The sequence below is a fragment of the Cololabis saira genome, chromosome 6 (genome assembly GCF_033807715.1).
Source record: "Cololabis saira isolate AMF1-May2022 chromosome 6, fColSai1.1, whole genome shotgun sequence".
In the NCBI taxonomy this organism is placed as follows: Eukaryota; Metazoa; Chordata; class Actinopteri; order Beloniformes; family Belonidae; genus Cololabis; species Cololabis saira.
Window position 1 is genome coordinate 29,177,826 of NC_084592.1, and position 24,935 is coordinate 29,202,760.

Consider the following 24,935-nt stretch of genomic DNA (forward strand, 5'->3'; position numbering starts at 1 on the left):
GGCTCCTGGAGCTTTTTCAAAAATGTTTCACCTTTTTTTCCTTTTTTTCCCCTTTTTCTTCTTTTTTTTCTTCCTTTTTTTTTCTTTCTTTTCTCTTTTTTTCTCTTTTTTTCTTTCTTTTCTTGTTTTTTTTTGCTTTTTTCTTCTTTTTTCCCTTTTTTCTTCTTTTTTTCTTCCTTTTTTCTCTTTCTTTGTCTTTATTTTCTCTTGTTTTCTCTTTTTTCTCTTTTTTTCCTTTTTTTCTTTCTTTTCTTGTTTTTTTTTCTTTTTTCCTCTTTTTTTCTTCCTTTTTTCCTTTCCTTTTTAATCTCGACATTTCGGCTTTTTTCCTCGACATTTCGACTTTTTTCTCAACATTTCGACTTTTTTCTCAACATTTCGACTTTTTTCTCAACATTTGAACTTTTTTCTCGAGATTGTACTTCAACATTAATCTCCACATTTTGACTTTTTTTTCGACATTTCTCCATTCACCATTTGTCTTCATTCTAAGGTTTATACAAGACCTTTCATTTTTTGCGGCTCCAGACATATTCGTTTTTTGTGTTTTTGGTCCAATATGGCTCTTTCAACATTTTGGGTTGCCGACACTGATCTACTATATACACCTATGACAACTAGAGGCTTGGAGTTTGTCTTTTCAATTTTTGATGTAAACGTCCCAGATGAAGTGGTGGTTTAAGTCACTGTGAAGTATGAGGATCCATCTAAATCGAACCGCTCCTGTTGGGTGGTGGCGGGATGGGTCGTCCCTGGGACCTGGTGGGGCTGGTGGTACGAGGGCGGTTGTGCTGGTGGGGGATTGTGGGGGGTGTGCTTGGGTGGTTCCTGAGTTTCTCCCGGTTTGGAGAACGAGTCTAGTGCACTGGGGGAGGTCTGCTGCATGACACTGACCCAACACACCAGTAGCAACTGAAATTCAGCCAGAAGTTTTGGTTGTGATCACAAGTTGTTACTGAACTCATGTTGGGGGTCAACGTCGCTGCTTTATGTGTCTCTTTAGTTTTGACTGTTTCATCTCCTGAACAAATCAGAGGGTTACATTCCACAAAACCCTTAAAACATCATACACCATACTACACAGACACGCTAATGCATTATCAATAACACACACTATCCATCACAATCTTCTGTTCGTGTCTGTCATTCTGCACTTCACTGTCTGTGATTTAAGTCCTCTGACAGAATCTGTCTCAGGTCCTAATAAAGTTTGTTAGATAAGACTGTCAAGAGGGCTGGTGAAGGGCACTTTCACATTCACTGCCACATATACACAAGAAAACCTGCGCTGCAAGATCAAATTGCATTTATATGTGAAAAAAATTGTTTCTTTTGCCAGCCTTGGCACTAACCCACCACATCTATCCAGACAGTTGCAAAAAACAAAACAAAAGCTCAGTTGTTTGGTGGCACTAAGGTGTGCAAAGATTCAAACCAGATCCTTCTGCTCCAGTCTGGGCACGTCAAAGATTTTCCAATTTGGCTCAAACATGTTCTCCATAGTTGAGGCAGGCCGTGAATTCTGGGTAAGGCACTTACTTCAGACTCAGACTTGAGAAAAGCTAGGAAAAAAGTGTCTGAATACTATAAAGTACGAGAGGCTGTGCAAAACTTGTTGAAGGAATATTATTGTATTTATCATTTCATGGTGATCAATACTATCAGTGTTTCACATCGCCTTTACTAACAACCAGGTAAAAGAGGGAATCTCCAGCATCTGTGTTCATCACCTCATGTTTGCACTGCAAAACAGACATTCTCATCTGGCCCCACACTTTTGTTCACTTAGTATTTTTTCGGTTGCTCAATAATAAAACTATGTGGATTAGCGTGGCCCCTGTTTAACCCCCTCCAACAGTCTCGGCATGCAAGCCACAATAAACAGAATACCAGTTGACCCAGGACTGTCGTGTTTGCGTATGTGTACTTAACCTTCTGTCAATATTCTCTTGGGAACCCTGTTAATTAATGTACCCTCTTAAGCAGAAACTCATTAAGCACTGAGAATATGATATCTTGTATACGTGTGTGTTTTTTGAGTGTCCACGTTCCAACGTGAATTTGTGGACGGGCACAATTGTTCCAAGAAGGAAATGTCTTAAAAGAGCAAGATGAAAGAAGGCTGAAATAAGTTCAGTGATAATTTACTGTGACAGAAAGTCTTCTGTAAATTAAAAGATGGGAACTTCAAAGCTACTTTTTTGTACCGACTTATGTGATGGGGTTCAACGTCTCATTTAACAGTCTTGTGGTTAAATTGCCATTTAATTGCAAGTCCTGCAAGGTGTTACTAAGCCAGAGCTTATGTAATGTAGCCTTGTGGAGTCTTCTGCTGAGCTCAAGCAGAGACATCAGGGCGGGGCATGGCCGTCTGCAACCATGTCAAAAGAACTCAGGCTCACGTTACGCACAGAACCAGAGTATCTGCAACTGTATACTGTTTCTTGTGCTTTTGTTTGCATCTCTTCCTTTCAGGACCACTCCAAAGTTTGGAATCACCTGCCCATTAATTTTAAATTAGCAGGTGTGCCTACACTTTTGACCGGTGTCAATGTCAAACCTATCATATATGCATTCAGTGCCAAAACGTAACTTTAAGCTTACTTTTACACTTAAAGAAGCCGATAAACACTATAAAGGTCTAATCCCTTCAAAAGCATTGCCAATATGATGATAGCAGCTTGCTTCAGTTCAGCTTTAAGGAGCAGCTAGTGTGGCTGTGATCTCCTAACCACATTCTTGTGGGCCAAAACAGAAACACTGGCTCCAGATGATTCCCTTTGTATGCACTCTGAAGCATTCTCTAAAGCGTCTTATGTGTAATATAGCCCAGCTTATTCAAATGTTAATCACAACCCAGCCCCTGCCCCATCCACTCTGTGCATACTGTAAGTGACTGAGGCAGGTCCACATGAAACTCAACCAGTTGTGCAAATTTCCCTTCATCTGCATATGTTTTGATTAGAGCAGATCCCTCTCTATTACAGCTGGTTCACAGCTCCCCCCTTCCAAGTTTGTTGGGTTACACTACACCCCTCCACTCTCCCCCAGTGCGCATGAGGGGCCATCTGTGGACAGAGGAAGGAAGGAGGAAAGGGAGGACAGGAAATCGAATTCTCTTATTTGTCACTGGACACGATAAACTCTCAGTGTACCTTACACAACGTGTAGGACTCCACACACTGGACACAGCACTAAAGAGGGAAGTCAACTAGCACAGCTTACGGTGTGTTAATAATATCACAGCTAACCGTGCCAGGTATTCTAAAACTGTAACAGACATTTGGGATTCCAAAGCATTACATAAAATCTGCAGAAACTTTGCGTCAATCCTGAAACATGCCTCTGGGCCTAATACAAAAAAAAAACAAGTTTGGGCTTTCTTTCGCATCCACACCCCTCCCATATCTGCCGCACCAAAAGAATACAAGGCATGTTTGCTGGCCTTGCGTAATCATACAACACAATAACCAATTCATGGACCATGTCATGCTGACGTGTTGGCAGAAATGAGTTCTCTGTAATCAAGAGAGGCCACCATCATTCCTTCTGACGCAAATGACCACGTTGGGTGTCTGAGGGAACTTTCTCAAGCTCCCTATAATTTATATCCACTTTGGATGATGATGTGTTCCATGTTCAGAGGCATATGCTTTCCAATTCTCTTAATTAATTCCACCCATAGGATGGTAATCATTATAATAACCTCGTGGGTGACTTGCGCTGGGAGAGCCTCGTCGTTCGCTGCATTTCCTCTTTATCAGTCAGATTGCATCACCGAACGTTCACAGGTTATTTACCACGGTTCTCCCCTGTTGAAGGATGTGAAGTGGTTGAGAATGCCTTTCGGCGCGGCCATCAGAGAATTCCTGCACATTTACGGCTCCAGTTTCACCAGTTTTGACTGTGTTTGTACTCTTTAGCTCTTCTGATCAAATCCTGCTTCCCACAGAGCTCGGGTACAGTCCCATTCAGTGCATATCTGAACCATTGTTTGATAAGGCCTGTACCGCCATACCACGGCCATTTCTGATAAGTCTGTTTACTAGTGGGACAATGTTTATTCCATTCAGAGGTTAAAAGGCACAAGCGTCCACAGTGAAACAGGGAAACATCACGTTATCTTAACAGATGTTTTGTTTTTTCTTCATGTTCCATTGAAGAGAAACAAAAAAAGAGCAGTGGGAGGCAAAATGGCAATCGTTGTCTTTCTTCCTGCTATTGCTGTAAAAGCTTCAGAGAGGGAATTTAACAGGGCTCCAGTAGGAGAGGTATTCTGGTTTCTTTTGTTCGTTGTTTTAATCTTGACAAAAACTCCTAGTACTGCTTTAATCATTTAGATAACTCTTCCCAGGTGACAGCAGGGATAGCCTCCAACAACCCCCGAAACCCCCAAACTCAGATTGTCAGCACATTTTCTTCACAATTAAAGCTGAGCTGATCAACTGGAGGAATCTGCAATTACAAACTTGCTTTTTGCCACAAGATCCGAAACAGCTGAGCAGACTCGTCAAACCTGAATGTAGGCTGGCAGAAGAGCAAAGGTAACACTAACTCATCCACACGAATACTGTTAGCAAATTACAGTTTAACGGCTCGCCAAAACCCACTCATATGTTGTTAAATAAAGGCTGTAGGGACCTCTTTATTTTCCATGAAATAATTTTCTCTCAATATTTATCTCCTTTTCTCTCTCTCCCTCTATCGCTCTCTCTCTTCTGCAATATTGCTTGGAAACCTGAAGGATTATACGAGGGATGAACCTCAAAGGAAAAGCAAGAATGATAACAAAGCAGGAGTGCAATGCTGTTAACAAACTTCATTGTTCATGTAGAAAGCCGACTTACAGGCTGCATAGTCATTTTCAGCTCCAGTATCACTGAAACCAGCTTTATACCACTTGCATCTGACAGCACTTCTCTAAAAATACTTATAATGAAAAATGCATGAGCCTCCTCTGCACTGAGGGACACGTACACAAGTTTTCTTAGTAAAGTTCAGCATAGAATATATGATCTAAGGACAAACAGTATTAATATTTATATGAAACAAGACTTGTAAAGAATGTAACAGGTAATCAACAGTGACAACAGCTGCATAAGCTCCACTAACTAAGTTAACTGCCTTTTCACTTGACTAAACATTAGCATAAGCTTAGTGACATGTAGGCCTAGAGACCCTGCACACCTGAATGCTCTGAAACCGCTTTCGGCTACAACACTAGTGTAATGTATCACCTGGACGAAGGGCCCGAGCAGCAAACCTCAGTTGTTGCCTTCAGCCAGCAGCCTGCTCCAACCTGTGGAGACGGCTCTGATTCGACGGTGGACGCACACAATAGAGCTCCAGTTACCCTCAAATATCGAATTACTCATGAGCATGTTTTATTTGGAATGAAAATGAAAAAAAAAAGATACGTTCTTTCTTCTCTTACTGGCTTTAAGGAATTCCTCTTCTCAGCTGAGCAATGGTCGATTCTGCAATTCGTAACATTTATTGGAAGAAATGTGTTAACATGTTTTTGTAAATTTTGTTTTATATTATCGTTAGTGCTACAGTCGGTACCACTCTCATGCATTGCCATTTCCACTGGTAGAGGACGTACCTAACCAATCACAATGAGGCGGAGGAGGGCTTTATGTGACAGAGTCTACAGGAGCATCCAAGAGCTACTATTCAAAACAACCAAGATGGCTGCAGAGTTGCTAATAACACCTTGGATCAACATGTTTTCATGTTTAAACCAACCACAATTACTCACTGGCATTCCTGCTCCACTGGACATTATTTTGGATGTCTTTATTGATACTAGTCTGGTTGTTGTTCTACCTCAGTCATATTCTTTGTTTCTCTGATTGACTGTTTATCTATGCAACTGCACCCAGATGCAGTTTCTTCGGCATCTGTTGGTACTGTCCTCTGGCAATCAAAGTTGAAACCAGGGGGACTTGAAAGACTAATTGTTTGTATCAAAGATTAAACACAATTAGAATGGCTGGTCAGTCAACACCAAAGGAATGTCTGCAGTTACTGTTAAGCTAACACTAGATATGTCTGTCATTTGCAATTTTAATGAGTGTTTCCTACAACTGTTTACATGGCGACTGCAGAAACATTGGCTACATGTGTTAGCCACTAGCCAAATAGGCAAATCCCTTATCTGTACTTGCCAATTGGCACTCAAGTCATTAGCGCTTAAAAACACATCAACACCCCGTCTCTGACAGCAGACCGATCGAGCATAGTAAATTCAAAGTTGAGAAGACAACAAAGACGGAGGAGCAATAGGGGAACCAACCATTGCACAAAGACCTTGCACCACTTTCCCAGGTCCACTTTCAAATAGGACCAGATGGACTGGTTGAGTGACCAGGTAGTTTTCAATCGTGTTATGTATGACCACCTGTTGCCAATAAGTCATGTGGTGTGAATAACACAATGACTTCATAGTTACAGATACAGTCGGGCAGTCTGAACAGCACAGCAACCTGCCAACGTTCAAAGTGTTGTAGTGTGAATCCCACACAAGCTGATAACATACCAGATGGTTTTGAGCCTGATTTGTTTCCCAAGTGATCGTGGAGTTGCTTCCTGATTTTGAACTGTGTTCATTGTTTGCCTAAAAACCTCTCAAGTGTGATGTATACATGAGGATTCAATCGCATCAGAGGAATCCTATCCTATATCCCAACTCGGCCATATCAAACACGTTAGAAGACCAACTTGTGGAATTGTAACAAAAACAAGGGTGTTTTTAAAAGTGTCATGCAAGACATAGAACACAACATTGATCATCCTCTGTATGTCTTTTTCTTCTTAAGTCACCTTTGACAACAAGGCTTTCTCTGAGTTCTTGTATCCGCGTAAGAATTTTGAGACTGTCCTTGTAACTGTTATCTCCATTTTCAAGTTTAAGATTTGAATATTGACTAGTACGTAGCCAGATTCAAGTGTTTAGGAAGGCGAGTCTGGTGGCATGAGGCATTCGTCCAGGCTGGACCTTTAATTCACATGCATGAGAAAAGCACCGCTACAGACTGGTGAAAGCTGAACACTGCTTTATATCAGACAGCTACTTAGCATTTCCAACCCCAGCTGAGACAGCCAGTGAAGGTGAGAGGTTGGGGGCGAGGTGGAGGACAGCATTGTCAGTTTGTCCTCCATCTAAGTGCAGGAGCACACAGTGGAAAGAAAACAACATCTTCCTGCTGCCAAAAGCCGAGATTAAGGCCCAACCTTTGGCCAAGCTTCAGTACACAAAAGCTCCACGACGAGTGGCGGCAAAGCAAACAAAATAACTATTTTGACTTATTCCATGCACTCAAAACCTTTGAAGGTGTCTTCTATAGTAAGTGTGAGGCAGTATGTGGTGAGGGATGGAGACGCTGTGAGAGAAAAAAAAAGTTATCAAATATACAGTTAGACGAATGTTCCCTCCTGCAGCACAGCTTCAAGACAAACAAAAGGAAGTCACTGTGTTTACTTTGGCTGCTGAGTGTACTTCTTTTTCCCCCATGAAGATATTGGTTGATAGCGTTTGAGACTTCAGACTTCATCCTCTTTCTACCCCCACTGAGAGGAACGCACCACTGTATTCTCATTTCTAAATACACTGTGTAGGAAAAAAACAAAACACACACGAGACTGGGGACGAATGCATGCAAAGTGGAAGAACAGATGAAATGCTCAAATTCAATTTGCCTTTGTGGCTCACTCGTTTGTTGTGATGAAATTCCGCTGTGATATAAACAGAGATGAGAATATTATGATCTACTCAGAATTAAATAACTTCTGCCGCAGGAAATTAAATTCGGAATATGCTGCCATTCATGTGGCAGACTGCGGTGATTCGGATCCAGATAAACTATAAACTCTCCAGGGGCGTTTAAGCTTTCAGGTAACGAGCCTTGGAAAAAAATCTGCATGAAAAACAGCACAAAACATCCCTGTTTTACCAAATGAAACAGAAATCAGCTCATGGCTCCCCACGCTGTACCCGATGGGATCCCAGAGAGCTGGGAATTGTGTGCATCAGCGTGTATACGTGTAGGTCTGAAATGGGGAGAGAGCTATGTGGAGACAGGAAAAGCACGGGTGCACAAAAACAAACAAACAAGGCCCAAGCAGCGGTAATTAAGCCCTCATTAGTCCTTGTTATGAACTGCAGCGCAGCGGAGCGGCAGACATCCCTGTCTTCTCCGACCGACCGTGGCCAAACCACGGTCAGAGCTGGTACGGACCTCTGCTCTGTGCGCTCGTTTACCCAGAGGCCCTCTGTGTTTCCACCTCAGCTGCCACATACAGGAACGTGAGTGTTAAGGATCAATTTTGCTGGGAGTGAAAGCAAGAAGAAGCCCCCTCACACCCCCGGCCGAAAGCTAAAGGGCTTGGTACATTGACTGTTGAGTGCGTGGCAAACGTGCATTATGAGAGAGCAGTGAGAGCACGTGCTTTCATGAGAGCTCTCAGGGAACTGGCACAGGTGGCTCGACCAAAGCGGGAGCGAAGCGGAGAGAAGGGGCAGGACGAAGAGCAAAAACAGGCATTTTAAAACGCACACCAAAAAACGAGGGCACGGCACAGACAGAGGAATTAAAAAAATGGGGGAAGAAAAACGAAGGCTGAACTTCATTCTTTACTGTCCACTCCCCCTCAGCTACACCAGCACTTCTTTACCAGCCCTGCAACTACACACACCTGACCTAACACATCAGCATAACATTCACTTGGTTAGCTGCATGCACACACATGCTGTGTGCACACGCCCCTGGGGTCATACCCTTTCTACGCCCATCTGCAAAGAACAGTTTAAGTACAGTCTACAGGGGCAAGGAATGCACTTTTAAATGGAGCCCATAAGCCTGACAGAATCTGCAAGCCTAAGCTACTTAATCCTACACACTTTTGATAGTGTATTAATGTAGAAAAAAAACAAAACTGTCCACTCCAACTTTGTTCAAAGTAGCACCTGAGTCCCTTTTGGGGCACATAATAGTCTGAAAATGAAATCGATTCATGGTGAATCACCCACAGGCTTGTACATGGGTAAGGTCTTGGCACCTGTAGACATTTGAACAACAGAGCCTCAGTACCTGGGAAACCAGATAACAACAGCGGTTAAGAACTCTCAGTTGCTCTAGCTGTGTCAACAATGCCCTCCCTTTTCACTACCTGGACACGCGCGCACACACACACACACACACACACACACACACACACACACACACACACACACACACACACACACACACACACACACACACACACACACACACACACACACACACACACACACACACACTAACAAACATAAATGAAAAAAAAACCCAGAAAGACATCCACATACACACAGCAAACACACAAACACACCTAAACCATGTTTTACAGTCAAAAGGAATTGCACCTATTAAACACAGTACTGTGAGGGTGCACGGCAACCACCTGACACTATAAAATCAGACATTACCTGTAAGCCATAAATGCACAGTCTGCTTTTACCTGCTTTGTAACCACTTTTCTAATGTTTTTATTTAGGTGAGGGCAGGTTTATGTGAGTATATCGGTCATACTTTCCACTTTCTGTGAGTCTGTAAAGTTGGACTCTTACAGGTGTGATACTGCAGTCGAAGTTCGGAATTGATCCCGAACACATCTGTTCATCTGAATTATTACTGTGGGGTGTAAGCAGATCTAGTCAAAGTCAGCGTCTAAGCCCTCCTCTATTATCTCCGGCAGCTCCATTCCCAGACACACCCTTCTCCTCTCACACACACAAGGAGAGACTCATGAATGTGTGTGAGTCTTGCTGAAACCTTAAATCAAAACCACTAGGATTATACTGTGCACTTTTGTAGCATATTCCTGTCGGTGCTACACAAGTATTTCTGTTTATTGTACTGTTTGACAAGTCTAAAGCCCCAAAAACACGATAAAGTACTGGTCATCCACCGCGTATCACGTGTCAGTACCAACTATCACACGACAAATGTGCACACATCCAAAACGCACCCACTTTTACAGGCAAATATGAATGCAAATACTGTAGGAAACACACAGACGAGTCCTCTCAGAAAGGCCCATATTAAATGGGACAGTCCAGACGTGTTTTAAATAATAAGTGGATCTTTAAAAAAAGAACAAAAAAAAAGAAAATGGACAATCAAATTAATGCAGAATTCAACTAACAATGAAATCACCATGCTGCCTATTGTTTAATTACCATTTCTAAACTACGCATATCCACTGTGAACAGTGGCTTTTGGTGTTTAACAGTTCATGTCGCACCCAAACCTCCCACCTCAAGTTTGTTTCCTCAAACTAAATACTCGAAAAATGCTAACGTAAACCTAGGCACCATACACATGACTTTACATCAAGATGCTAACGTTTTTCTATCCCTTTGAATTGTATAGCATAGCAGTGTTTCGGGATCCCTGAAATGCTATTTTTTTGTAGAGACAGTATGAAAAAAATTAATCTTGAAACGCCACTGTAACGTTTTTGCGTAGGCAACCAAACAGCAACTTGTAACAAAACAATGATGTCACAGCCCAACTCTAAATGTTATTATTAACTCTAGGACAAAAGTAGATTAACAACGGAAACAGTAGATTGCAGGATGATGGCAAACGGGTCCCCCTAAAGGTGTAGAAGTTAATGTCCTTCGATGATGCTGTAAAATATTAACCCTTCCTCAGTCCCTCTCTTGTCTTCTCCCAGGGAACCCTACATCATAACCTCCTCCATAGACTGAGGTGCACCTACCCAGAAATGTAGCTACACGTCCACAGACGTACACAAGTACTTTTATATCTATCAGCTCCAACTCAAATAACATTTGCTTTATTTGCTCCATTGTTGTGTTTAAGCTACATACAGTAAATAAACCATAACAAACTCGGCAATGAAAGGTGCATTATGCAGAAAAGAGCCCAAGTCGCATCTAGATTTTGGTTGTGTAATTACATATTAGCGACACAACAACTGACAAATGTAAATGCTAACCGTAACGTAGGTGTTGTATTTGGGCTACATGTATTTTTTCTGCATTGAAACACACTACACATTAGCCACCTCTGCCATCATGCCCAACATGACTCTGTGAGCTAATTTCATTGCTGTTTATGTGTGACATAGTACTGTAAAACCATAAGGGACATTGCATCGACTGCGAAGGAAGTACAAAGTTACTTGTGGGGATTTTTGCCCATAGCAGGGGCTGAAAACTGACAGCAAGAGCACACTTCCCAAAAGTTAGAAATGCACCGATTGATCAGCCACTGATCGGTATCGGGCCAATAATGGCCCTATCGGTTTTGATCTGAGATCGGAAAATAATAGTTCAGAGCGGGCGATCACATGACGTTTACAACAACAAACGCCGCCCGCGCGTGCGTTCCCACATCTCAGACCAAGCTGTCCCAAGGGGGCGTCGGCCTCGCCGCTATGGGTGCTTTACAATGTCTGAAAAGGACAACAAATTTGCAGTTTGCAAAGTGTGTGCAAAGGAGATACCATGAGAAGGAATGTTACAAAAGAATTTCAACACAACAAAGCTGATAAGACAAAGTTTTTCACATGGAGTATATTGAGTTTTCAAAGTTGGCTGCTGCTAATACAGAGACAGAAAAGGAGGTGCAGCCACGGCACTAACTCACCTGTAACACCTGTAACAGAGACTTATAAACGACAGGAAGAAAAATAAAGAACTACATCGTAAGGTAATGAATTCATATGCTTTGCTCATCAGCCACTTTCTGTTATAGAAGACATCGGGTTTAAACACGTTAGCTGCTTGGATCCGCGCTGCGCGCTGCCGCGTCTTAAATATTTCACTGATGAAATCCTGTCGGAGTTATACCAAACTATATACAGTCCAAAGCCGTGTCAGACGGCTTCATGAGTGACATGTGGAGCTCTAGTGTGAAGAGTTGTGCTTCACTCATAAGAGTTTCCTCACAAGCGGCGGATGCTACTGCTAAAGCTTTCACAAAGCTTAATAATTCATAATTAATTTTTATTTTAAGATGTAATTCCTCTTTCCACAGGAAAACTAAGGTTTATAGTTTACAACTTGTATCAACTTTTAGAGAGTGACATGTCTGCTGTTGTCTGTGTTGCTGCACATAATTATTACTACAGGAAAGTTTAAACTGGGAAACTACACTTAACTCTTTGTAAGCCGAGTCTAAATCATCTCTAAGAGTCTCTAGAGGGAAATATTGCTCATTGCCTCAGCCTGAACTAAAACAGACAATTCATGATACTTTCTCATCTCCTAATTTTTATACCTAATAATACAATGTCACTGTTATGTACATGAGACAACACTATTGACAAATGTATGGATTTCACGCTGTGATCAGCAAAATCGGGATCGGCAGATACTGGTTTTCAAGATTGGTGATCGGCCCTCAAAATCCTGATCTCTACCAAAAGTAGCCAGATATTCCTTCAAATGAAACAAATATTATAACACGAAACACTCCTTTGTGCTGCATTAATATAAAACAGAAGATATGTATATTTATCACAGAAATGGTGCAGTGGGTCTTGAACCTATTAGCTTTGCGGTTGTTCTTGAGTTCAGGGTTGAACCATAGACTGTATATAACAACGGAAGAAGAATCGGTCAGGTCACCAATTGCTTTCTTAACACGCCCACCGCATGTCAATCAAAGTTAGCTTTGCTCCCAGCTCCTTCAGCCAAATCCCGCCGAAATGTCTGCAGAAGTGCCATTAGACATTGACAGCGGGATATACTGTTTAACATGTCGACTCGACGGCGAAATCAAAAATGGGTTCGTACCAACGGGTGGCTGCTTCGCCAAGCGCGGTAGCATGACGATTGAGACGAGGAAGTGATAACAGCTAGTGATTGGCTAAACCAACTGTCAAAGAAATGTATTTTATATTTTTTATATAAACTCTACTGGCGTGGTACAAAAAAATCATTATCATCACATTACAGTTATCATGGGTGTTAAATCCAATAATTAAGACCAACATTTTTTTTAACCAGGCTGTAAAACAGTGCATTTCTGCTCTAAAGTTGGACATTTTAACACAGGGTCAAAGGAGATTGGCTCGGTTTTGTCGAGGAACTGCAACGAAACTTAATTCTGCATGGGACTCAACTCAGAAGTAAGACAGGTGGGCTTGGGTTGTACTTGGGTTCTGTACCAGTTACAGCACCACGTACAGACCAGTCATATACAATAGCATTTTGAGGATGTTATGCTTATTTCTAGAAACGAATAGACGAACATGATACTTTTCAAAAAATAAAATAGTGGCAAAATCCTGTTTTCGGATAGACGTAGCCTGAGGAGCAGTCCCTGGCACCAAAAAAGGCTTAACTTCATATTCAAAATAGGAGGAATGATCTAATGCACTACTTATTTTAGGTGTAATGACATTTTTTCAATCTTGTGTTACAATTTTTCCTTCGCCCTTTTCTCTCTTTGGTGTAATTACTACCGACAAGCTAAAGAAGTTGCAGGTAGCATATAATGATGCGTTCAGGATCCTCTTTAAGCTTCCAAGATGGACAAGTGCAAGCACTTTATTTGTTAATTGTTATGTCCCCACCTTCAATGCTCTGCTGAGGAATTTTATGTTTCAATTTATGAGTCGACTCCATGAGTCAGAAAACTGTCTAATAACTGCAATCACTAACATCAAACGGAGTGATACAAGGTACACATCTGGACTACACTGATACAAATATTGTGCTTGATCTACTTGAAAAAAATAAGTCAACTTTTTGCATTAGATGTAGATCAAGAAAGACTAGTCTTTGTATAAACTACTTAATTTTTTGTATGTAAATAATACATTTTGCAACTTAATTGTGTTAAGTTTACTTTATTTATCAAAATTAAGTTGACTTTATTTACAAAAAATAAGTTGACTTTACTTGCAAATGAATTTTGTACATACTAAAAATTAAGCAGTTTATACAAAGACTAGTCTTTCTTGATCTACATAAAAATCTCATGTGAAAAAGTCGCCTTAATTTTTTAAAAGTAGATCAAGCAAGATATTTTTTACTGTGTTGTTCTACTTAAACAAATAAAGCATGTTTCATCTAAACATTGGTCAATCTGCCCAATAGATTAAAATTGTTAAAGGAAAAGTAAATACAACAAGATCATTGCTTGTTGTTTGTGTGTAAATGAAAAGATTGCCTGGGATTCACATAAATACTGCTTGTTAAGGACAAAAATGCACAATGTCTTGTTTTTTGAACAAATGCAGATTAAGTTCAAAACTAGACGTATTCATGTAAAGCAATAAACTTCATTTTTAATAGTTAATATCACAGATTTAAATATGTTATATTTAAATGTGCTTAGATATATATTTTTTTCAGTGTATGGAAACATTGGAACAGATGTTTGCATGTATTTTAATGTGTGACCTGTAATCTTTCTGTATTTTTCTGTATTTTATACACTGTAGGAAATGTTCGTAAAAATTACAGTGAAAAACTGTAAAATAGCAACAGTAAAAGACCGTAAAATCCAAAATAGTACATCACTGTAGTAGATACATTATATTACCCTAAATCAAGAAAGAGTACATAACTATACTTTTTACTGTAATAATATGTAGAAATCACACAATTTTACTGTAAAAATATAATTTTTTGGTAAAAAAAATGGAAAATACCGTAATATCACAAGCATGTAATTACCCTAAAACTAACGGTATTATTCTGTCTAAATTACAGATTTAGCTGATGTTTACATTTAAATTTACAGTATAAAACTGTTCAACATTATGCAAAAACATACTGTAATTTCTACATAAACAGGTTTACAATATAACTGTTTTTCATAGTAATTTACCGTAAACACAACAGTTCTCAACTATGAAATTTATGGTTGCCTGAAAAGCGTACCGTAATGTCATATACGTTTTTTACGGTGAAATTCTGGCAACCACAGCTGCCAGAATTTCACCTTAAATTTCACAGGTTTTTTTTTTTACAGTGTAGGCCTATGGAACCTTTTGAGTCTGTAATAAAGTATCCATCTCTCACCTGGAAGATGAGCACCTTGAAGTGGTTCCTCTTGAGCAGGTGGCTGTGGTTGGCCTCCAGCTTCTTCACCTGGCCGGCCTGCCTGTCCAGCCGCTCCCGCAGCTCCCTGAGGCCCCCGCTCACCTTGCGGGATCTCTCCAGCAGCTTCCCCACGCTGTTGGAGGTGCTGACGTGGGTCTTGGTCAGGCGGGTCACGTCGCCCTGCACGCCGCGCACGGCGCCCTCCAGGTCGGCCTGCCGCCGCTCCATGCGCTGCTGGTTGTCCTGCACCGACTCCAGCATGTTGACCAGCTTGTCCAGCAGCGCCACCACCGTGATGGCGCTCACCTGGCCGCCGGGGCTGGCGGGGCAGCTGCCGGGGCCGCCGGGGCTGCCGGGGCTGGTGGGGCTCTTCAGCCGGGACAGGGTCCCGAGCGGGGTCGGGGAGGACGGGGCCGAAGCCGGGGTGATGCTGGGGACGAGGATCTCCTGGGTCTCGGTGGCCGCGGAGCTGCCCGGCTCTTCTTCCATGGCTGACAGCTGGGTGAATATCCCGGTTATTTCACCTGGACGCAAGTTTAGAAGTTATGCTGCGTTCCATTTACCTCGGAAGTCGGAACTGGGAACTGGGAATAACGTCACAGCCGAGTTATCAGCGTTCCAGTTACAAAGTAGGAAAACAAGATTGTAGTTCGCATATACCACATGAAAAATGTAAATTACACTATAGCAGCATATATATGCCGAACAATACTTGTATACGACTGATTTAGTGTGACCAAAACTAGAAGAAGAACTAGAAGTGCTACAAATTTTTACAGAGCTCTCTTCTACTGTTTACAACCGGGGCAGCCATCTTGGAATGGTAACTCGGGGGTGGTAAAGACTCTCCCACTTTCCCAGTGGGAAATCCCACTTCGAAGGGCGTTCCAGTTGAAAAATCCAACTGGGAACTGGAAAATCCCCACTTCCGAGGCCAAATGGAACGCGGCATTACTTTACAAGCTGACAGGCAAGGCAAGGCGAGGCAAGTTTATTATATAGCACAATTCAACACAAGGTAATTCAAAGTGCTTTACGTCGACATTAAAAGCGACAAGAAGACACAATTAAACAGTAAATAACAAATAAAACGAGATCAAATTATGAGAAAAAAAGGTAAAATAATAAAAAGCACAAGTTGCTGAAAACTAAGGGCGGCAGAGTACCGCAGGTACACATCTCATTCGCGGTTTTCAGAGATTATTTAATTTAAGAGTATGCTTAAATACCAAATAAATGAAATAAAATGAAAAGAAAACAGGTAAAATAATAAAAAGCACAAACAGGTGCTACTTACTTACACTTGCTCCGGCAGACAACTGCAGATGAGGTGCGTAACTTTGTGGAAACTGATTCGGTCTCCACGCCCCTTCGTGTATCTCTCTCTCTCGGAATAACACATACACACACATTCGCACAAATACACGGTGAACTTTCAAAACACCTCCCCTGCAAGCGAGAGGGAGGGGCGACGTCACCATGGAAACCGCACAGGCCTAGCCCATTGACAGTATAAAGTAAAGCTGGTATGTCTCTTCTGTGTGTGTGTGTGTGTGTGTGTGTGTGTGTGTGTGTGTGTGTGTGTGTGTGTGTGTGTGTGTGTGTGTGTGTGTGTGTGTGTGTGTGTGTGTGTGTGTGTGTGTGTGTGTGTGTTCTTCCTTGTATTTCAGGCTCCATGTGACTGCCGTCCATTCCACTTTAAACATGCCTGGCTGCATTTGCTAAATAAAAGCCAGGGCAACTTTTGTGTACTGCACTCGCTGCTGTGTGATTTGTATTGTGTCAAAATGTCCCAGACTGTATTGAATTTGACTGACGGAGTTTTGGGTGTGTGTGTGCTTGTGTGCTTGTGTGTGTGTGCTGCAAAAGGATAAATTGGCTTTTAAAGATGCTATGTTTAAGAATTACACTTGAATATATTTTAAAATGAACCAAATGAAGGTAAGTACATGTAAACAAAAGAAAAGAAACAACATTTTGACACTATGTCAAGGCACATGAGCTACTGTGATGAAAGAACACTGAAAATATTCTGAAGAGGGGTTGCAACAGTCCCAGGAGCAACATCCAGTTTCCATTCCTCAAATGAACACTAGGGGCTTGCTCCAACAGGGAATCAGTCTCCACTGACCCCTGTTAACACTGAACTTTGCAGCAAAAAAAAAACAAAAACTTTGACCAAGCTGAATTTCACATCTCAGTTATATGTGGGGTGGGGGTAATGATAGTTATTTTTGTACTTTAGGTGACATTATATACAACCAAAAATGTATGCATGATTATAAGCTTGTTTTAACAGTCTATGGTGCTGTCACCTTAGCTACTTACCACAATTGTTGAAGTTGGAGATAATGTGGCTTGTGCTGTTAACCCCACAAAGAGGCTGCTCCAGCCGGTTCTGGGTGGGGCTGAAAAGGTCCATAGCATACTGTAGCAGGGCAGCCTGCAGAGGCTATCTTATGCCCCTTTTGCACTAGTATCACTTCAGCTCGGTTTTACCCGTTTTGCGCTTTTGCATTAGGGCTGAGACGGGTAGAGCCGCTCCAAGCCGATACCTTTTTCTGTAACCATTCGAGGGAGGTTCTATAGCGGGCTGAGCCGGGACTATTTCTGAGGTCACCACCCCCCACGCCACCGATTGGTCGGGGGGCGGGGCCGTCACCACCCCCCACGCCTCTGATTGGTCGGGGGCGGGGTCGTCAAACGTTTGAATCAGAAAGCGGGAGTCAGCGCGAGGCGACTCGCGGCGATTTTATTATAAAGCGCAAAACGTCTGTTTGGTGATCCAACTCTGAGGTGCAGATGTTCATAAACCTGGTGGCTGTCGAGAAAAAATTAAAAAAGCGATGTAGACGGGCTGTTTTTTTCTCAGCCGCTCCCGGCTCCAGCTGATTTCTCATCTGCGCCGACACAAACAAAGGTGCTGCGCAATCGAGTATGTCACAGCCGCTTCAGCCCAACCTGCCCACTTCTCCCCTGGCTGTGGAAAAACACACGTGTGGAGCCGCGCCGAGCCGGGCTGAGCCGAGACTAGTGGAAAAGTGCCATTAGCCACAACTGAAGGCTGCTAGCCTGGGGTAACTGGTGGACGGCCTCTAGCTTAGAGGCTTCTACTACTATAGCACCAGCTGGGTCCTCCAGTCAGGGGACCTTTGCCCTGGACACATCCAGGACCCTTTCACAAGGTGGCTGCATAGATTCAATCAGAATAAATGTAAGGTAATGTTAGTTAATGATAAATGATAATGACTTGGTTTTATATAGCGCCCTTCTGCCTTCAAGGCACCCAGAGGGCTTTACAGAGATCATTATTCATTCATACACATCCTCACTGGTTAGACTTAATTGCCATTAGGTATTGTTCACTGTACAGTGTACGACATTACAACGTTACTTTTCAGTTGCTCAGAAGAGTGGCATAATAGGGCACGGTGGCGCAGCAGGTAGTGCAGCCGTCTCACAGCAAGAAGGTCCTGGATTCGACTGTTAGGTAGGAGCACTGGGTGATAAAATGGGAAAAAAACCGGGATAAAAATATGAGTGGCATAATAGAAGAATATAAATAAAACAAAAAGGAATAGGTTATAAAAATACAACAAAGCATTTACATAGGACCATAGCACAACCTGGAGTAGAGAAGAAGCTATTAAAAATAAAAAGGGGGTTGAAATGAGGGTCAGTGCTGGTGTTTCCTTCCACTGATGGAGACAACTCTTAGCAAATGCAGAAATGAAATGTTTGTATTTTCACATTTTTCAGTTATACACAACATGCTGCAATATTCATAAATGTAAGTGTAAGTTGTTTAGCTCTGAACACACATTTCTTTTTACGCTTTGTGTCATGGGATGGGACAAACACATGGAAATATGGAAATCCCTATTTCCATAATGAGCTCATTTGTCCCTTGGCATCCTGCCCAGGCCTTTGTTCCCATCTCTCTTTCTGCCACCATCATTGAAGATATTTGTTTCATCGTAAAACAATCACCTTTTTCAGTCGAATATGTAATATTACAGCATGGCGCGCACAAGAAATGTATTGCAATAAGTGTGAGTGGAAGACAGTGAGTCTGCATGATGGCGGAGAAGCCAATGTTTTTATCTTATTTCAGATAGTGTGGTGAAGAGACGTCATAGATGCAGAACAGGAGCAAAATGGAAAGAAGAGAGAAAGGAATTGAAACCATTTCTTCCCTTGGTTATTAAGAATAACGCAAAGTCTCTTGTAAACACTCTGCATCCCCTACTTATAATCAGTCACGACTCCAAGGGATCACTTGTGAACATTTGTTCATAGATACAGAATTTAGACTGTATCATATTGGTATGTCTAGACACATATTGCAAGTTTCATACAGCTGTAGTTTGGGACATTTATACAGTGTTTATCGTGGTGTTCAATCAACATCAGATGGAAGCTGAAATAAAGCTAGGATCAGTGTTTAACACCTGATGTCGGTGGCATTGGTTCAGAACTGTATAAAAAGAATTGAACAAACTCCCTGTGAGTTCAGTCATAGGTTTTCTGAAGAGTGCTTATGAAGCCTCTTTTTTTGTCTCTCTGTACAGCACCGTGCTTCAAATGTGCAACCTGGATGTAGCCCCTGGGTCCAGACTTATGATGAGACTCTTACTGGGTGGCGCCCTTCTTTTTCTCCACTGCTCTGTTGATATGTATGAAAGCTTGCATCTTGGAATATGTATTCTCAAATTGTATGTCTTTACCTGTGTTTCAGGCCGAATGACGAGAGAGACTAGACAGTGCAGTAAAATTAAAGAAGAGGAAATCCATTGCCATAGGTTATCGGCCATCGGGAGACTCAACCAACAGATGGGGTCATCTTTGACCTGTTACTGTTGAGGAACATCTCTGCATCCAGAACATGAAGCTGTTAACTGACAATTTCCTCCCATTTAAAGTTTTAAGCACCCAATTAATTCAACAAAGCTATTTGTAGCAGTGAAAATCTCATTCTCAAATATTGCAAGTACTTATTTGTTTCTAGGCACAAACATTCAAATGTATTCATGGCAATATCTGGCCATCTCAACCGAACCTCTCTATGTGCTACACTTCCAACATTCTAAAAATGTTCCAAATGCTCCATGGAAGATAATAAAACATTAGACCTATTCTATGCAAATGTTAGCTACGTGTGCCACTCCTCTAACTGTCACAAATTACGTTGAAGGAAAAGCAAATCAGGTATTCATCTTCATTTTCACACCCACACACAAGTTTAACTTGGTCACTGGTACGTGTGGAAACTCTACAGGGGTGTTTGGAGGCCACAAACTGGGCTGCACTCTGTCAGCAATATGGAAATAACATCGACCCTATGGCTGAGAGTGTGGAAGGCAATGTTTACTTCTGTCTGGAAAACATCATCCTCACCAGGACAGCGAGGCTCTTTCATGAATAACAAGCCTTGGATCACCAGTGACCCGGAGGAACTGCTGAACAACTATCTTCCTTAGACCCTCAATGAAGACGGAGAGCTAATTCAGGAAGTGCAGAGGGAGTTAAGAAGTCAAGCTAAGAGGGCACAACGAGCTGTGAAACAAAAAGCTTGAAAACAAGCTCCAGCAGAGCAACGTGCTTGATGTATGAAAAGGGATGAAAGAGATATCAAGCATCAAGTAGGGAGATCAAACAGAATGACTCTAAAAGGAGCCGCCCCCCCGTCCCTGAACCCACATACTTCTTGTCACTGATTTGCAGTGTCACCCCACACCTGAGTCAGAGAGCTTAACATCATCTTTTACTCTCAACTTCTCTGGCAAGACTGAACCAAAACAAGACTGAAGGTCCTGGATGCATCAGCTCCAGGGTCCTGAAGGCTCGTGCGGACCATAACTTGTATGGGGGATTCTGCAACACCTCCTACATCACTGGCCTTAGCCTGAATCAGCAGAAGGTTCCATCCATCTCAAATGGGAATAACACAAAGAGGGTAAATGGGGATTTTTAGGAGGACCAGGAAGAAGCATAACACTGTTCAGTCATGGTTTCCAGATGAGGTGGAAGCGAGACTTTTTCACTTGGACAACAGACTGGATTTGAAATGGTACATGAGGGCACAGTACTTTTGGAAACGCATCTTTCAATGAATGCAGCAAGATCTTGAATATGTGCTAAAGTTCTATGTCGGAGGGAGTCATGTTCTTTGCACCCATCTGTTGAACCGGAAGTATCAGAACCAGTGACTCAGAGACACTGACAAACTAATGGAGATATAAACATCCTCCACACCCTTTGCACAACATACTGATAAAATACTTTTTAGTCAAATACTACTTTAGCTCAAGTCCAAGGACTGGTACACAAAGTCAATCCTTACAAAAGGAGTACTTTACAGTGTAACTTCTAAGAATGGCTATTTGTTCTTATTTACATTTTGAAGAATATTTTGTTCAATAATACACTAGAATTAATCTATTTATGTGATGTCTTGCGATGGTCTGGCAGCTTGTCTGAGTACACCCCTACCTATCGCCGGGGAGAGCTGAGATAGGCACCAGCAGAGCCCCCCGGACCCTGAACTGGAATAAGTGGATACAGATAATGGCTGGAATTTATTGGATTCTTTAAAAACCTATTTCAGTAGTATAATTATAAGACTCTTATCACTGCATACCTAGGAAAGGTTTCAAGCCCCCACCTTAGCTTTATTCGATTCTCTTTGATAGTGTAAAGGATTGGTCATTCATTGTCTCTCCTAACGTCAATACATTCACACGCCCAACCTGAGATTAAGCCTGCTACTGATAAGACACAAAGAGGGACCACACCTTAGAGCAATTGTAAAATATACTGGTTGAATCTTCCCGATATCCAAACAGCAAGAAATCTTCCCAAACACTGTTTTCTACTCAAATAGCCAATTGAACCACCTGGCTAAGATGTGGTCTCTCTCTGTATACAGTATACTTCTATGGCCCACTTGGTTTAGGCACTTATGCTGGGCTGGTGAAAATCCACATATTTGGGATAATATATGGTTTAAATTGTGTTGTTTGAAAGCAGCTTAAACTCAGATGTTAAAAATCACCAGTTGACAGCAATAGTGACGTTTTAAACAATAGGAACTGAAAATTGAGGCATGCGGGAAGCATATTTCGTTATCCTGGTTGGGAAACCCTTCCAGCTTCTAAATATGGATGTTGCAATACATTTTCATTCAAATGTATTAATACAGTAAAGTAAGTTTGTTTCTTTTACATGTGGTTGTAATAAGATAATTGGTATTCCAGGATAAAAACTGATACATTTGATGAGGATTCTGTCAAAATAAAGACTTTACCTGCAAAAGATACCTTTTTGGAACAAGTTAGAAGGTTAGCAATGAAAACCATCCATGATGCAATAAAGGTTTGACAAAACATTAGTGAGACTTTCATCATTCTACATTTCAGAGGGGCTGAGAAATCTAATCCTTTCTGGGAGATTGAAGTCATCTTGACATCTGTGTTGACATGACAACCACAACATTTCTGCCATATTTCTGTTACATCCCTGTGTTTTCACCACCAGTGTAGTCAGTTGTGCTCCCAGCAGATTCTCTTGTGTCAACACCTGTGGCTAACACCTCCTCTTCAGGCCACTCACTCAATAAGTTTCATATCTGTCAAAGTTGAGTGGAAGTGGCAGAAACACTAACCCAGACATATTTCCTTCCTCCTCTGAGTATAAACCTGTGTTTCTACCACCTCTTTCTACTTCCCTGTGGAGATGGACACTTCTGTTGACATAAAAGTGTGACCTCACAATACTCGATCTTGACCTCTGACCTTTCCTGCTTTCACCCATCCTATGCTGTAGAGTGAAAAGCATGACAGTCCCATCCTGCCATTCTTCCAACTGTCTCTATCTTTTTTCCCTGGCTTTACATATATCCCGACCCCATCACCCCATTCATATTTCTTTTTCCAAAACGTATCTTACACTTCCTTGTTTTTTCTTTTATCCCATGTTCCTGATATCTGGTAAATTTTTGACTATTTCTCGGTTCTATGTCAACAAATTTTCTCTTCATTTATTTTCTTTTTGCCTTGTTCATTTGCCATTCAATCAAGAACCATTTAATTTTCATACAGCTGCATGTGATGGACTGTACCACGCATCAAAATGTTACCCTCATAATTTTGAAGGAAATGTTTAGAAGAGCTAAGGGATGGCGACCTTGATAAATCAGCTTGAGGAAATGGATGCACTTGCCCCCTGGAGGCTAAGACGTGTAAGTGCATGATGTACTACATATATATATATATACACCCCCATGTCAATCCTGCCTGAATTTGACTTTTGTGAAATAGTCACATGGTATGGCTTATCTATTTATTTATTTTTTCAATCATGTTGCCCCTGAACAATGTGTAGCAGGTCTAGAAAAAAAAGAAGAAAGGATGGAAGTTTCCATAATTGTGGGTAACATATTGCGTCACGTATTGCGTCACTTCCTATTGTTTGCAGTCTGTTGTTTGCAGACCCTGCATGGTGTTGCAGGGTCGGATTCCTCCAGACTTTTTTTTGTCTAAATTTAGATTGTTTTCTGATAAAATAATACTATATCTGGTAAACTTCTGTCTTTAATTCAACACTTGCACATTTTTCTGTTCTGTAACTTTCATCGTCCCCAATCACCGGTACACTTTCTGTCTGTTAGCCTCTTAGCATGGCCTCCTCTTCTCCCACAGTTTCTCCCCCTTGCTGCTCAATGTGTGAAATGTTTGCCATTGTTATGTTTATGTAATAATTGCTCGGGGGTCATGTTCTGGGTCTCTGGAAAGCACCTAGAGAAGGAGACTTCTATTGTTATAGACACTATAGGCTATAACTAAAATTGAATTACATTGAATTGAAATAATCAAATATAAAAACATAAATGAACTAGTAAAGAAGTTGTGGGTGAAACCAGTGCATGAACAATTATCACTCCAACCAACATGCTGTGGCAAGTTGCTTTGACTGTACAGGGCTTTGTCTCCTGGGAAACACATCTGGAGCGGCTCTAAAACCTTCCCGGGAGGCGTGGTACTCGTGAAACCGTTGGCTGCTGGCATCAACAGGGTTTCCATGAATAGTTGATGAACAAGTTTAATATAATATGACATGCAATATCAAGCAGTGGGGGGTTACTTCTAAGATAAACAACTTATTCTCCATTTCCGTTTTTCTAACCCGTCTAACTAGTTTCATCAAAGGTATCTTAAAAATATGAATGCTCATATTTTAGTTTCATTTTAATACTGAACTTTGGCCAAGGAAAGGTTTTCACAGTCCACACTTGCATCTCTTTAATACTCTTGGATACCTCTCACCTCTGACATTGCTAACTGAATCCATTTGTAGATATGGTCAGTTGGTTGGGGTATTCCTCTATGAAGTGTATGGCTGATGAGGATAGCAGAATACTACTTTCATAGACTTTATTGTATTATTATATCGTGATAGTCTTTGGTGTAATTGTTACATCTTAGACGCAGAAAATACAAAATGCTAATTTAACTTTATGTTTAGAAAAGCTTTAGCATTGCCAACTTAACATAGCAAACTCTTCAGAAGACCATAAACTGTACAAAACCCTGTGTACCATCACATACCTGTTTTAAGTTGAAAGGAGTTTATTTTATGCCTTTTTTTCAGACCACTGCACGGCTGACTCTACCTGAACCTATTTTAATCAAAATGTGCCAAATAAGTGGAACAAGCAACCCTGGAGGCCACATGGAATATGCCCACCTTAGCTCAATTACCATAGGTTAGTGCGTTTGGCATGGCTCATGCTTACCCATCATGCTAACAAATAATAAGTTGCATTCACTCTAATGGACTTTGTTCATCCATTATATGTTATAAGATATTG

General features: G+C 41.5%; 1 protein-coding gene across 5 annotated transcripts in view; it reads right to left on the reverse strand.

Moving 5' to 3' along the window:
- Positions 1–24,935, reverse strand: part of cavin2a (caveolae associated protein 2a) — an 89,426-nt gene that overhangs the window by 12,974 nt on the left and 51,517 nt on the right. Inside the window, exons 1-2 of one of the 5 annotated variants that reach the window (XM_061723918.1) lie at positions 16,365–16,447; positions 15,047–15,591 (exon numbers count right to left, since the gene is read on the reverse strand). In XM_061723918.1, the coding sequence (XP_061579902.1) occupies positions 15,047–15,556 (510 nt within the window). In that variant the 5' untranslated portion in view covers positions 15,557–15,591; positions 16,365–16,447. Of the gene's footprint in view, positions 1–15,046; positions 15,592–16,364; positions 16,448–24,935 lie in introns of those variants that run through there. The other 4 variants (XM_061723921.1, XM_061723920.1, XM_061723919.1 and 1 more) reach the window with 4 other exon arrangements.